General features: G+C 44.3%; 1 protein-coding gene across 2 annotated transcripts; it reads left to right on the plus strand.

Moving 5' to 3' along the window:
* The first annotated feature begins 2,351 nt into the window (after positions 1-2,351).
* On the plus strand, positions 2,352-10,223 carry ING2 (inhibitor of growth family member 2). 2 transcript variants are annotated; one of them, XM_071743260.1, is made up of 3 exons: positions 2,352-3,026; positions 6,506-7,172; positions 10,107-10,223. In XM_071743260.1, the coding sequence occupies exons 1-3, from the start codon at positions 2,837-2,839 to the stop codon at positions 10,123-10,125; spliced, it is 876 nt and encodes a 291-aa protein (XP_071599361.1). In that variant the 5' UTR covers positions 2,352-2,836; the 3' UTR covers positions 10,126-10,223. The 2 variants fall into 2 exon arrangements, with proteins under 2 accessions (XP_071599361.1, XP_071599362.1); XM_071743261.1 differs by lacking the exon at positions 10,107-10,223 and having other exon boundaries at positions 2,357-3,026; positions 6,506-7,760.
* The last annotated feature ends 4,045 nt before the right edge of the window (positions 10,224-14,268 follow it).

Here is a 14,268-nt window from a genome sequence, read left to right on the forward strand (position 1 = left end):
CTTGTTTTGATTAATTTTTATAAACTTGCCAAAACATACACCACTGACTCGGGCAAGGCCCTCTGTCTACAGCTACAATTACTCAACATCTTAGACATGGAGGTACAAAAATCAGTGTCATGTAGGATACCAGCTTAGCAGCTGCATGACTTGAAAGTTAAAAATGCATTTAAATACTTTCATGAACTGAGGTCTTTTGAAAATAATACTTGCAGACTGCCATTATGTGAGATGCTCATCATCGGCAGGCTGGTCAGACAAAGTCAGTGAGGCTTCAGCACATTAATTTTGTCAGACCAGCCACAGAACCATCTGGCACAGATCATGTATTCACGGAATCATAGAAAAGTAGGCTGAAATAGAACCCCTGGAGAACATCAAAGCACAGCCAGCTTCACAGGTTGTGCCAGATCTCATCGGTTTCAGCTCTGAAAATATCCAAGGATGGAGACTATCCAGCCTCTCTGGGCAACCTGTGCTGCTGCTTAACCACTACTTTTGATCATGTCACCCTGAATGCTATTTACAGGATTAGTATGGAAACTCTTTTTAGTACTGGTCACTTACCTATAGGTGAGAATGTAGGAGAAGAACTTTTTTTGGGGGGTTGGATATTTTTAACCTGTAATTCAATAATCTCTCAATATGTGGGTTGTTGTTGGTTTTTTTTTTAAGTTTGCAAGATATATTTTTGCCTCGTGTTTTTTCACGTTCCTGAAATATAAATGCTACATAGTGAAAAATGTACAGGTCTTCTTATGATGCTTCAGAACTCTGTGAAATGGATTTTTTTCCCCTGATGTTCATCAATATTAATTCACATAGGAAAGATCAGAAAATAGTCTGAAAGAGAGGAGGGGATAAAATCTTAACCTTTCAGTTATTCTATTTCATTCTCCCAGTAGGAAAAAGTAGACAGCTAAAAAGTATATTTCTACTTTTGTTTCCTGATACATTTCTTGTGGCCATCATTTGATAAAAATTCTGCAACAGCCTTGGGGAAGACAGGATAGTCTTGTCAAAACTGGGAGATTTGTTGGCAGCCGAGTAGGTTTTAAAAGGCTAAACTTCTTTGATGTCTTATTTAAAATTCTCTGACATGATTCCTCAGGATAAAATGTGACTTGGCTTCCCTAAGTAATAGTTTATCTCAAATAATTTTGCTGCTCTTTAAAGCTAAAAAAGGTAGCTCTTTTTATGAGCAAGAACAGACTAAGCTGCTGTTTCTTAGGGATGGAGGATATGAAAATTAGACTCCTCACCCTGTCAAGTGCTATAGTGAGAAAATCTTGTGTACCAGACAGAAACTTGCCTTCCCGGCACACAGCCTGTCACTGTGATATGGGTGCAAACCTCACCTCATGATGAAAACTGTTCTTCAGAAATAAATTGTTGCAAATATAGCCCTCAACAGTGTTCCTGGAATACCCAGAGAAATACCCAAGCCTTCTGCAGTTCAATATGTGTATACATTTTATTGCAGTAAAACTTAGTTGCATCCCGCCCTCCTGTCAGGCTCCCAGAAAGCTTCGGAAAGGTGTGCTTCAAGAAATGCAGGGTCAGCAGTGCTGACAGGTTATTTTGTGTGCCAAAATACTTCAAGAAAATGAGAGGACAGTGCAAGGGATAAGATTTCAGCATCAGATATGAAACTTCTGCACTATTCTGCTTTCTCAAATAGATTTTGTATTATCTCCTGAAAATGCGGAAAGGTTCACTGAAAACGCAGTGCAGAGTTTCCCAGGGAGGAAGAGTAATATCCATGCCAGCCGCAACCTGTCCTAGAGATAACCTCAACTCCTCCACGGACAGAGGATGTTTTGGGAAGTGCAAATGAACACGGCGGACGGACGGCAGAAGGGCGCCCACCAGCCCCGAGAGCCGGAGGAGGCAGATGAGAGGGACCCCCGCGGATCACTTGCGGTCCCTTGGGGCCAGGTCGCCCGCTCCTCGCCCTGATGACTGAAAACGGGAGGGAAAAGGGCACTACTCACACCTGGCGCTCATTTCTGCTCTCTTCGCCTTCACCTCACCGTAGGCGCAGCGGGGCACCCACGCCGGCCCGGGCTGCCCCTCAGGGAAGGCGAGCAGCGCGGTGGCGAGAGGGCGGCTCGGGGCTGCTCGCTGAGGCTGGGCCCACAGACGGCCACAGCCCGGGGGCGGGACGCGCCCGCATGCCGGGGCAGCGGCCGCTGGGGGAGCCTCCGCTCCGCCCCTCTCCAGCACCTCCCGCCGCGGCCGCCCGCCCCCGCCCACACGCGGGTACCGCCGGGGCAACGGGCCGGGGCGGGAGCAGCCTCTCGGTTGCAGCCGCCTCGCCGCGCGTCGCCACCAGACTGTGGGGCACAGGGGATGGCAGCGGGAGCCGCCGAGCAGAGACCCCGCGGCGGGGTCAGCGCTCCGCCCCGGCGCGGAAGAGGCGTCCCCGGGCGCCTTTAAGGGAGGCTCCGCCTCCGCGCCGGGCCCCGCCCCGTGCCGCGCGCCGGGCCAGTCGGAGCGGGCGAGAGGGGAAGGCGGGAGAATGCGAACCCCTGGCGGCACCGCCGGCCGCACCTTATAAGGGCAGGACCTCGCGCATGCGCGCAGCTCAGCGGCAGGGGCGGGGGCTCCGAGTGGGTTTTGCTTCGGCGGCGGCTCGGCGGCGGCGGGAAGGGGCGCGGGACCCCGCGGAGGGGCGGCTCAGCCCGACCCGCTGAGGCGCTCGCCCACCCTACAGCCTCCCCCGCGGCGCCTCGACCCGGGCCGCGCGGCTCGGCCCCCCGGCGGGCGGAGGGGCGGCGGCAGGAGGCAGCGGAGCGGGGCCGCGGCGGGAACCCCGCGCCCGGTGCGGCGGCGGATGTGCTGCTGGCGCGGGGGGATGATGCTGGCGGGGCCGCAGCTGGTGGCGGGGCCGGCGGCGCCGGGCGGGGAGCGGGCCCGGCTGCTCTCCCTCTACGTGCAGGACTATCTGGAGTGCGTCGAGTCGCTGCCGCTGGACATCCAGCGCAACGCCTCGCTGCTGCGGGAGATGGACACGCAGTGCCAAGGTGGGCGCTGCGGCGGGACCCGGCCTCCGCCACAGGGCACCGGGCGGGGGGGAAGGGGGGCGGCCGCCCGCTGCACATGCGCCCGGCGGGGAGGGGCCGGTAGCCGGGGCGGGCCCGGAGGACGGGGGTGGGTGCAGGGGTGGGCCCCCTACCGGGGCCTGCGCGGGGCTGAGCCCTCCGCCGTGCTGGGTAGCCGCTCTCGGTGTCCGCCGAGGCGGGTGGCGGCCGGTGCTTCCCGGGGGGGATGGGGGTGCCCCGCCGCGCCGGCGGCCCCGCCCCGCGGTAGGGGGAAGCGGCGGTGCCTCGCTGCCCGGCGCTAGGCCCCGGCTCCGCGGGGGGGCCCGCTCCGCTCCCCCCGCGGGCACCCCCTCCCCCCCCCCACCCCCGATCGAAGCGGCGGCGGTGCTGCGGGAGGCGGGGGCGCTTGAAGCGGTGTCACGGTTCCCGCCGCCGCTCCGTGAGGGGAGTTCCGTGTCCCGGCAGAGCCGTGACCCTGTTCCGCCGAGAATCGCTGCTGCCCGGGGCGGGCTGTCCCGCCGGGCACTGTCCCGGGGCGCTGAGGGCCAGCGCACGGGGTGGGGGGGCTGCATAAAGCGTTGTCAGCCTTCTCTTAGGGTATGGAGAGGGTCCCTGGAGCCGGGAGTTAGCCTGAACTCCAGGCGAAGGCACGGCTTCCTCCCAAATGCGGTTTAAATGGCAACTAAATCCGCTCGCTCTACCCCGCACTCCTGGGTTGGGCAGCTCCCGTCTCTTTCACTGCCGCCCGGGTGTCAGTCGGGACCGAGTCCCTGTCATGCAGCAGAGGCCGAGCGGTGCGGACCCAGGGCAGGGTCCGGCGGGATTTGGGCCCGTGGAACAGGAGCCAGAGCCGCGTCTCCCTTCGTCGTGGGGGGCTTCCTTCACCACGGGAAGGAGGGGACCCTTAAGGCCTTTCAGACGTTAAACGGGCCCCCTCTGAAGACAGCTATTGTAAACGAATTCTTTCGTTTATCTTTCTAATTACCCAGGAAGAGAGATAAGAACGGGCTTTTGTAAGTTTTCTGTGTTTTTAGTCTAAAGGGCACGGACTTGTCTGCAACATTTTGAATTCTTAGGCAAGGCTGGAGTACCTAGGGTGCTTTTTACCTGTTCTGTGGTGACAACAGTCCACATCTGTCTTGAATAGATTCAATCTTTTGTTTGGGCTGTAGCTCCTGTATGCATTCCTCCATTCATTAATACACCAGTGGGCCAAAGCAGAAGCTTGTTGCTAGTTTTACCAAAGCCTCCAACAGTTGGGGAGAAAAAAAAAAATCAAGCCACCCTGACAACCTAAAAGTTGGATAGAAATATTTTAGGTCCAAGTCTGAAAATGCAAAAGCAATGCTGTATAATTTCAGCTAATTTTAAAAAGTAGTAATAGTTCATGCAGGAAGGATAGAGCTGCTTTTGTGCTTGGAAAACTGAAATCCTTTTAGCTTTTATTAGCTCTGCCAAACTTTATCAGATTATCTGTAATGAACACTTGGCCCAGATTTGTGTTGTGTTTTGTGGTTGCCTGTGTTTTTTTAACAGAGGTTTCAGAGCTGTTTAGTTGGGTGTAATCTTAGGGACCAACTTGCATCTCTGACAACCCATAAGTTCTTTCCTCTTTTTAATGGATGGTGATCCATTTAGAATGTGCACCGAGGTTACACAGGCTGCATTCAGGGAATAATCAGTGTAGGGTGAATGTTGTTCTCTGTTATACTGTAAAAATGTGTTCAGTTACTGCTTGTAGGTTCTTCAGAGCAGGGCACTCCCAGTACAGGAAAGCTGTAAATTAGACCTACTTTCATTCTCCCTTCATAAAAAGAGGATGTTTTGGAGATAATGTGGCTGCAGAGAATTGTGTTCTGGTTATGATTTTCTAGTTTAACAGCCTATGAAGTACCCTACTCCACACTTTTCAGGAGCAGAGAGTTAAGATTTCCCACGCCTGTCAGGGCAACAGGGAAGAGCAATGCAGCTGCAAATGCAGGGAATCTGAGCTTCTGTTTTTAGTAGTAGCTGGAATGCTTGTATTGAGGAGAAAATTGGTTGTGTGAGTTATTGGGCAGGCAGAGTAGTGATTTTTATCTTTAGTGAAAGTCTGGGACAGAAAAACAATTTTAGTTTCTGTTGTCATACTGGTTTCAGAATTTATAGTAAAAAGCAGCTGTTCATGCTTAAGCTACTGTTTCAAGATGTCAGCAGGTAAAAAAATCACCATGGACAATGTTGAGATAATATCTATGGTTTCCATTTAGCACATGCTTGAATCATTTCACAACTGCACAGTGCAGACAAGTTATTAAAAATGAAACCCAGTTTGTGAAATTCTGATCCTTAAGAAGGTAGATTGTACTGCAGATCTTCCTGCTTTAGAAGTAAATAGTTTAGTATCACTCACAAATTCCCTTGTCTGTTCAATTAAAATTCTTAAGTTGTTTCTGAAGAAACCAATGTTGTATCACTGTGGATCAGGTTTCTCTGTCAGTGTTACTGATCTTTTTCCTTCCATGTTAGCAATTTCTCTTTATGTGTAGATCTAGCTTAACTTTTGGTCTGGAAAATGGTATTTTGAAATCCAGCTATATACAACAGTAGAGTACAGACTTAGGTTTATAAGGTGTTTATTAATCTGATATCTGGGTTCATTAAACTTGCTTTTACGAACTAAATTTTGTGAGAGATTCACAGCAGCTCATCTCCAGTAATTTTGAATCACTTGCAAGAAGAAAATCTTCAAAGTCAAACTGTGACACACGTATTACTAGTTACTTAAAAATATCCTGTGATGCACTAAGCAGTAGGTCACCTATTCTGGAAAGTTCAGCCTCAATTTTAAAATACAGCTTGCTGTAATTCGTCTTGGTAAAAGGAAAAGCATTTTGAGTGAATATAAATTTGCTATTGTGTAACTTCAGTTGTCATACTTCTTTTGTAACTCTGTCCACTCAAAAGTGTACTACCAAGCTTTTAGATGAGTAAGAAGGGGAAGGCTGGGGGACTTGGATATCCAAATTCTGAAGTGTTATATATTGTGGTATATTGTATGATCTCTATGTTTATTCCTGAGACACAGTAAGCTATTGCTTTGGTTTGTAGCTTTGAAACCACTGTGGTAAGGATTTTCAACAGAAATTATAGAAATTCGTGTTTCTTCAGATAGTGGCAGGATCTGGACTATCCACATTCCAGCAGCTATGGTGTCCCCTTCCTTTCGTTATCCTTTCTTTTTTCCAATGGCTAAAATAAGCTTGCTTGTTCTTAGAACTTGGGAATTTTTTCTTTCAGCAGATTGCAATCTTAAAACACTGACTTGATGACCATGTGCAACTTGAATAAAATATTTTATCTACCCCATTGAGGTATACTCTAATTGAAATTTGTTTCTCATCTGTTGGAAAATACATTTTTTATCTTTTCTTGAGGACATTCCATCTTGTGTAATTATTTCTATTATCTTTATTTTATAGAAGCATTAAAAGAAATAGATGATGTCTATGAAAAATACAAGTCAGAAAATGATCCTGTTCAGAAGAAACGCTTGCAGCAGCATCTTCAGCGTGCGTTAATCAACAGCCAAGAACTTGGAGATGAAAAAATTCAAATAGTCACTCAGATGCTAGAACTGGTAGAGAATAGAGCCCGGCAAATGGAAACACACTCTCAGTGTTTTCAAGATCTGTCTGAGAATGAAAAGCCTCTAGAAAAGGCAAAGATGGAGTCCTGCCAGCCAGAGAGATCTTCACGGAGACCTCGTCGCCAGCGAACCAGTGAAAGCCGTGATCTGTGCCATATAGCAAACGGTATTGATGACTGCGATGATCAGCCACCTAAAGAGAAAAGATCTAAATCTTCCAAGAAGAAAAAACGCTCCAAAGCCAAACAAGAGAGAGAGGTTTCACCTGTAGAATTCGCAATTGATCCCAATGAACCAACTTACTGCTTATGCAACCAAGTGTCTTATGGCGAAATGATAGGATGTGATAATGAACAGTGTCCTATTGAGTGGTTCCACTTTTCGTGTGTTGGACTCACCTATAAACCAAAAGGGAAATGGTATTGCCCCAAGTGCAGAGGAGACAATGAGAAAACGATGGACAAATGTACTGACAAATCAAAAAAGGATAGAAGATCGAGGTAGTGAAAGCAATTCATGTTTTAAAGAGTTGCTTCTTTTATATTAAAATGTTTAATTTCCAGAGAACGCTGTTTTAGGAAATGCATAAGACTATGCAATAATTTTTAATCTATAATATTAATTGAGTATTAAAAGCTGTTATAGCTTCTGTGATCTTTACCTTTCTGCACTGAATAACCAAATAATTGAAACAGGGTGGCTTCAGACCTTCACAGAAGACATTACAAGCATATAGCGCTTGGTTTCAATTTAACCCCATTAGTATTTTAATGAACCTTGTGAATCTTGAAATAACAGTTGTGGGAAAGATACTGAAGAACTTTTAATGTTTGAAAGGCCTCGTGTAACTGCTAGAATCTTAACAACTGGATTTGTTCTTTATCCCAGGTTTTAAGTTCCCAATTTTTGTGTTAACATCACACGTTTAGAAGGGTAGGGGGTTTGAATTCAGCTGTAACAGTCTTCCAAGCTAAAAGCAGACCTCTTCAGTGAATTTCAGTGTGTTATTTCAAGGAAGAAAATACCACTAACTTAAGCTTTTTTTTTTTTTTTTTTGTCAATATTAAACTCTTGTCTTTGTGACTTTATACTTGGGAGTCAATTTTTGGATATGATATACGGTATATATGCAGTATTTTACATTCTTAGTAGGTTTTGCTTGGGTTCTGTCAAGCATCTTGATGTGGTCTTTATTGTTCAAGATTGATCTCTGTAATGCCAAAACTATTTCCTTGATTTTTTTCATGTTTTGCCACTGCCTATATAAGCCATGAAGTGGTCAAAGGTTTGCTTGAAAGGAGGGGATATTGACATTTCAGGGAACAGAAATTGCAAATGTGATGAAGTCTTCATCATAATTAGTCCCTAGAGAGCTGAAACGTGACTGATGCTCCCTGGAATGTAAAGTTTGCTTTTCCTTTAGTGGTATTTCTGTATGTGTGTGGTCACACCTGGACTTGGGCACAGCAGTGCAGTTCTTGGACTTGTGCAGCTATCTAAAAAGGCTGAAGGCAAAGGCTTTCAATAAATGTTTTGATAGATAATAAAAATCAAAACACTAGCATGACTGGCACAGCACCAGTAGACAAATCCCAGCAGACTTGTGGCAGGCTATATAAGAATGTTGTCCTGAAGTATATTGGTAGTGTCTAAACCTTATTTGGGTGGTAGTTATGTTATTCACCCCACACTTAGAGGAGGTGGAAAAAAGATTAAAACAGCTGTTACTGCTCCTTTTCAATGGGAATGCTAATAGAGAACCTTGTACCAAAGCTTGCACCGGGGCTCCAGCTCAGCAATGTTCTTTCTTGAGACCACTTGAGCCCTGGCAGGCTTGTCAAGGTAGAGCAGCAGCTCTGCAGGGCTGTGTGTGGGGTTTATCACTAGGTGTGCTGCAAGAGCTTCAGAGTCACCATAGGTCTCTGCTCTTTGCTGCTAAGGTCCCCCTTGACATCATGGAGGGAGAAGTGACACCATCTCTAGCCACGCCTGTTGGAAAAAGCAGTTGCACTGAACTGAGAACAGTCCAGAGGCAGAGAGATGAACAAAAGCAAGAGCCATGATGGATGAATGCCATCGAAGCTTCCTCGTGCATCTCCACTAGAGGGCCTTGGTGGCCGGGGCTGGATGCACTGTGCTTGGTATAAAGGAAACCTTCCTGCTGTTGGCCCAGATGGTATGAATCAATGCACTGAACCCTTAAATATTATAAGCTATGGAAAATACCAAGCCTGGTTCCATAGTTATGATCTGATACCTTAACAGGATTTAGCATTTGCATGTAACACTACTTAACATATGGTTGGGGAGCGTAAAGACAGTGTTTTGAATTTTTGCTCTAAAATTGCAGGTTTATTAAGTGGATTAGCTCCACTGGGAGACCTGTACCACAGTAAGCAAACAGCTCTTGCAGGAAACTACTGTAAGGGCTCTGAGCATCAGCAGGGCAGGAGGGAAGCTAATCTTTATCCCAAGACCCTGTCTTGCTTTCTAGGCCCAGTGGCTAATCCAAGGCTGCATAAATAGGCTTCTTCAGGGGGCTAGGCCATGGCAACTGATGGAGGATGATAGGGCCAGCTATTGGAGATGAGTGTTGCGAGTCCTCCTTTGCACATATTATTCCCTTTTCTATTTGCTACAGCTTAATGATTCTTTAATTTCCTTCTTGGGAAGACTGATTGAAAGCCTTGGGCTGGGGACTGTATCAACATCTAATGTCTACCCAAAATGGCAATGCTCCCTAGTATTAAAAACAAACATCACTTAAGTAAACATTAAAGTTGCAAAACAAAGTATGAGTGAAATTGTAACTGTTAACATTATTAATTTATCTTGAAAAGTAGAGCTTGAATTTCTGCTGGCTAAATCAAGAATAGGTTTTTCCAAGGGAGAGGAGAAAGCTGGGAGCCTTGTATAATGGCTCATCTAGAATCATTGCTAAAGTAGGAAGTGTTGTGGTGTTACAAATTGGGTTCTGAAAGCGGTCCAGATAACTATCTCTAATGCAGGGATGCTTTCTTTTATGTAATGGCCCATCTAGTACAGAGTATGAATTCTCAAGGTTTCCAGAGAAAATATTGCTGGGGAAACAGCACTTGCTTGCCTAATAAATGAAGTTGCTCAAATGCAGAAATAATTCAGTTCAAAAGCAGATTAGCAGCATGCCTCAAATATTACATGGGTGTATCTAAAATTACCCTTTTAAGTACTTTTGACTAATTTGTTGTTAAAGCATACACGAGAAGAGATCTGATGTTATCTGGCATTTTGCATTTCAACACCTTTTTCCACCAAACTTGGACTTAGTGAGTTTGCATCTGTGTTCACAGAAGATCAATAATTGCTGAGGACTCTCATAGATGCCAGTATGAAATCAGAATGGTAAGTAGAGAACTCTTGTATTACTGATTAATGTTGAGTTCCTTTTCTTAAAGGGATGAATATCACCGGTGAAGTGAAAATGAAAAGTAAACAGTTAAAGAAGTCCACCTTCAAGATAGATATTGACTGTCATGAAGTAAGTCTAGCTTCTGGTAAAAAAAAAAAGTAAAATTCAGGATGACAAACACCTTGGAAGTTGATAGAACTGTCTATCACTACAAAAGTGCTTCCTCTGTGGAAATTAATGCTATATCCTAATTCAGCATAGGTTATGTTTTTGTTTTCTGTATTCTTTTGTTTCCTTCCTATTTTTTGTTTTCTTTATTTTCTTCTGAAAATAAGGTGCTTGATTTTTGCATTTCAGTTTTGAAGTAATGCAAGCTCAGCATCAGCAAAAGATCCCCATAAACTATTTTAAAATAATGGTATAAAGAGAAAGAATGTTTCTTGGTCATTGTCCCATGGACCACTTTGATAATTTAATCAAGCAAAACCTTAAAGCAAAACAAAACCAATACAACTAATAGTCTACTGTTTTGGAAGCAAAATGAGCTGTTTAACAATATTGGCTGTGTCCATTATAATGCCATCTTATTATCACCAGCAGTTCCTGTGGGGTTTTTTGACTCTGGAATTCTGGCAGGTCAGAAATAGTACACAACATGAACACAGGTTTCCTCCAGTTGCTGTGTACTACTTCATTCTGTTTTGTAAGCTGCCTGAATCCAAATACAGTTAATGACCAACTATGACATCTACAGGTTCTCTCAGTGTAGTCTTCTGCATGCTGCTGCACGTTCATAGCTGTTGATTGCTAAAAAGCACAATAATACCTCTCTGTTTAGATTAGTTTTAACTATTTATCTGCTAAGCATTAGCTAATGTGTACATCCAGAGACAATAATGCAATAGTGCCACATCCTGAAGCTGGTACAGAGGGTGGCAAGTAAAATGCCCCATTCTTCCCTGAATTGACCTAGGGATTTTACATTTTGGGTGCTCTTTAGAGTTGGCCTTTATAAAGAAGATGGTATTTCCTAACTTTGAAGACTTTTCCTTCATTTAAAAGCCTCTAACTTCAGCTTAAACTATTACAGTTTGTCTGAATTCATACTCTTTTTTTTTTTTTTTTTCTTGCACACAGTGAATAATTACATCTCTAAATAGTTGCCTTTTAAGAGATCCAGGGTGCTCCTTGTTTCTTTAACCATTGGACAGTCTATAGTTTTCTTCAGGTTCCTCCTGGCTCCTAGCTGCTACTTCTCCAAAGCAGTGGAATGGGCAGTTGGTTTTGCATCTGATCCTCTCAAGATGGTGAGCAGGGCTGTCACTCAAACCCACAAGAATTGTTTTTCTGTCCTGTGCTAGTTAAGCAAGACACTGCTGTCAGTGGTGAAACCAGATCACAGATGTTCCTATGCAACTGTTTAAGTCCCACAGACTTAAATATCTTAGAAGGAAAAAGTATAATTTTTTTTACTATTGTCATGTCTCTTCCATGCCATGAAAGAGTTGAAAAAATTTGAAATCCCCTCGCCTGTGCCTGTTTTCTGATTACCCTGCAGTCTCTGGAACAGCTCATGGATTATGGATTTCCATTACTGCTGGCCAGTAAACAGTTCTATTTAGTGAAAATTCTGCCAAAATTTTATTAGAGCCACTTGCCTTTGAAGCCTTCTTAAGATCAAGGTAACATTGCAGCTGAATCCTTTCTAATTTTTGATCGGGGTAGGATAAGAGTTCTAATATTATTTTGACACATTCTGTATTTTTCCCACCTGTTTCTGCATTCTTTTGGTTTACCTGGGAGGGCAAGTTGAGCTTTGAGTAAGTCATCAATGTTTTAACTGCAGGTGTTAGACTGGGCTGCATCTCTGTTCTGCAACTGTTCTAGCAGAACATTACTGACTTATAGCATGGCCAATACTGTTCTTCTCAGAGATGCACTGCATCCATTTCATGCTTTTTTTCTTAAATATACATCAAGGAAGTTAAAAGTAGCATACACACAGACTCAAGCTATAATTCTGTTCCAAAGGCCTGTTTCCCAGTGTAGACATAAGCACTTAGTGGGCACATAGCAAATAAAATACTCCCCAAAGTTTTGCTTTTTCAGATTTACAGAGCTCTCCACTGAAAATGGTAAAAGTGGTGAGTGAATTACACTGCAGTGATCAGCTAGGCACATTCAGACTGGTAGAAAGTTACAGTTTATAGTTGGAGGAATGGAGGGGGAAGCAACTTGGGTACTTCAGTGGTTTAATGTAGTGTGATTTAAGCAGCCTAAAAGGAAACTGTCATCTCCCACTGAGAAACAGAATAAAATAAAAAGAAATCCCGAACCTTTGAGAGTAACTTTCAGTGGAGAAATTAGGATAAAATTCAGTCCCAAATTAAATAAAGTTCTGCTGTGCAGGGTTCTACCCAGCATACAGATTCCCAGCTTACTTTGACTAAAGCCTAAAAAAAGATTAAAGCTCCATGGCAACTGCTATCTTAACTCCTGACAGCCCTAGTATAAATTACATCTTGGAAAAACCTAATACTGAAAGTTTTATTTAGGTCACCAGTCAGGCTAGGAAATGGTAGGCTTATAGATACCACTCCAAACTTCATTTTGCCCCTGCATGGTCTCAGTGAGGCAGAGATTTTTGTGGGAGGCAAACTGAATGATATATAAATATATGCAGTATGAATTTTAAAATCTAACAAGTTTTAGGTGTGTAAATTTGTTTCATACTTTTACGGAAAAGACTACAACTTACTTGCAACTGCAAACTTCCACTGAGGAATATGGCAAGGATCATCTGGGGGACAGCAGCCCAGGCAGGTACTGGGTGAGGTTACCACAGCAGCTGCATTTGCTGGCAGTGGCTGCTTCTTTTATGGAAAGGGGAGGCAGATGGACAGAGGCTGTGCAATTAATTCATTTGCCCACAGGTGCCCCAGTATCCATACTAGAATAAAGGGAATCTGTGGTAAACAACAACAGAGCCCCCCAAATTTCTGCTAATTGCATGAAGATTTTCTGGTAGTTGCTTCCTTAGTTCCACTTTCTTGTTCTTTGACTATTTTTGACCCTGTCTTCTCTGAACTATGGGATTCTTGGGCCTTGAAGAAGGCCTTTAATTGTTGCCTGAAGAACACTTTAACAAAGCCTTTAAAATAGCCTGGTGTCCCAGATAGGGAGGCATCCTGAACTTGACTTCAGGAGACGGAGCTCCCCATTCCCAAAGTGCTGCCAGACCAGGTAAGTGAACACCGTGTGTCTGCTCCTGCACCTGTGCTGTGGGGCGTGTACCTGGTGCACTACCTGACACAGCTTTGCAAAACACAAGGCTTGTCTTCCTGTAAACATGGCACGCACTTCGGAAACCTGCTTGAGGATAAAATATGATGCTTCCCTGAAAATTGGCATTTTAAATATTTACATTTTTCTTTAGAGAAATCCCAAGTGTTTTGTCACACACTTGTGGCTGTTGCCACAGAGACAGAATTGGTCTGGGGGAAGCAGGTCAGACGTAAACCTCGTATTTAATAAAAGTATTCCTTTTGCTAACCCCTCTCTCTCTTGTATTTAATGGCTTGTCTCTGTACTTGCTGGCATGAAATAGAGCAGCAGAGAAGAAAGCATGCACAGATTTCCAAGGCTTAACTTTGTGGAGTGCACCAGAATAACTGAACTGCAGCTTCAGTACCTGCCAACTGTAAAAGGCTGTTGAAACTTTCAAGAATGAAATGAACTGAGAAGAAATTTAAAACTTTTCTTAGTAATTCAAATCATGCAAGTCCCTCACAGGAGGAACATTTTGACTGCAACCAGAAACTTTGCTCCATCTATTCTCTGTCTGCATGAAGGATGTAAAAAAAAAAAAAAAAATCTCCTGCTATTTTGAATTACAACCTCTAGGCAGAAGTTTTTTTAACAAACTCAGTAGAAAAAAGTTGTTAAATTAAGATCATTTTAGTATGCTTGCCAAAACAATAGATCATTTGATAAGGGTCCTTCTTGAACCTTATGGCCAAAGTAAATCTGCATGTAAAGATAGTAAAATAGGCCCAGATTATAGTCATAGTTTTCCTTCTCACTAAATAAGTACAGCTCCTAAATAGAATTACCGGGGGGACCTAAAAATTACCCATTCCACTAAATTCTTTATAGATTAAGATAATTTCTTTAGGTTGACTGTTTTTTCAAACACTTATTTTTCCACT

Source organism: Heliangelus exortis, chromosome 4 (genome assembly GCF_036169615.1).
Source record: "Heliangelus exortis chromosome 4, bHelExo1.hap1, whole genome shotgun sequence".
In the NCBI taxonomy this organism is placed as follows: domain Eukaryota; kingdom Metazoa; phylum Chordata; class Aves; order Apodiformes; family Trochilidae; genus Heliangelus; species Heliangelus exortis.

What these genes read in the sequence shown, in the direction of transcription:
- ING2 (XM_071743260.1), top strand. Translation starts at nt 2,837, where the DNA reads ATGTGCTGCTGGCGCGGGGGGATGATGCTGGCGGGGCCGCAGCTGGTG. An exon ending in GATGGACACGCAGTGCCAAG is followed by an intron (nt 3,027 to 6,505) that starts GTGGGCGCTGCG and finishes TTTATTTTATAG; the next exon opens with AAGCATTAAAAGAAATAGAT.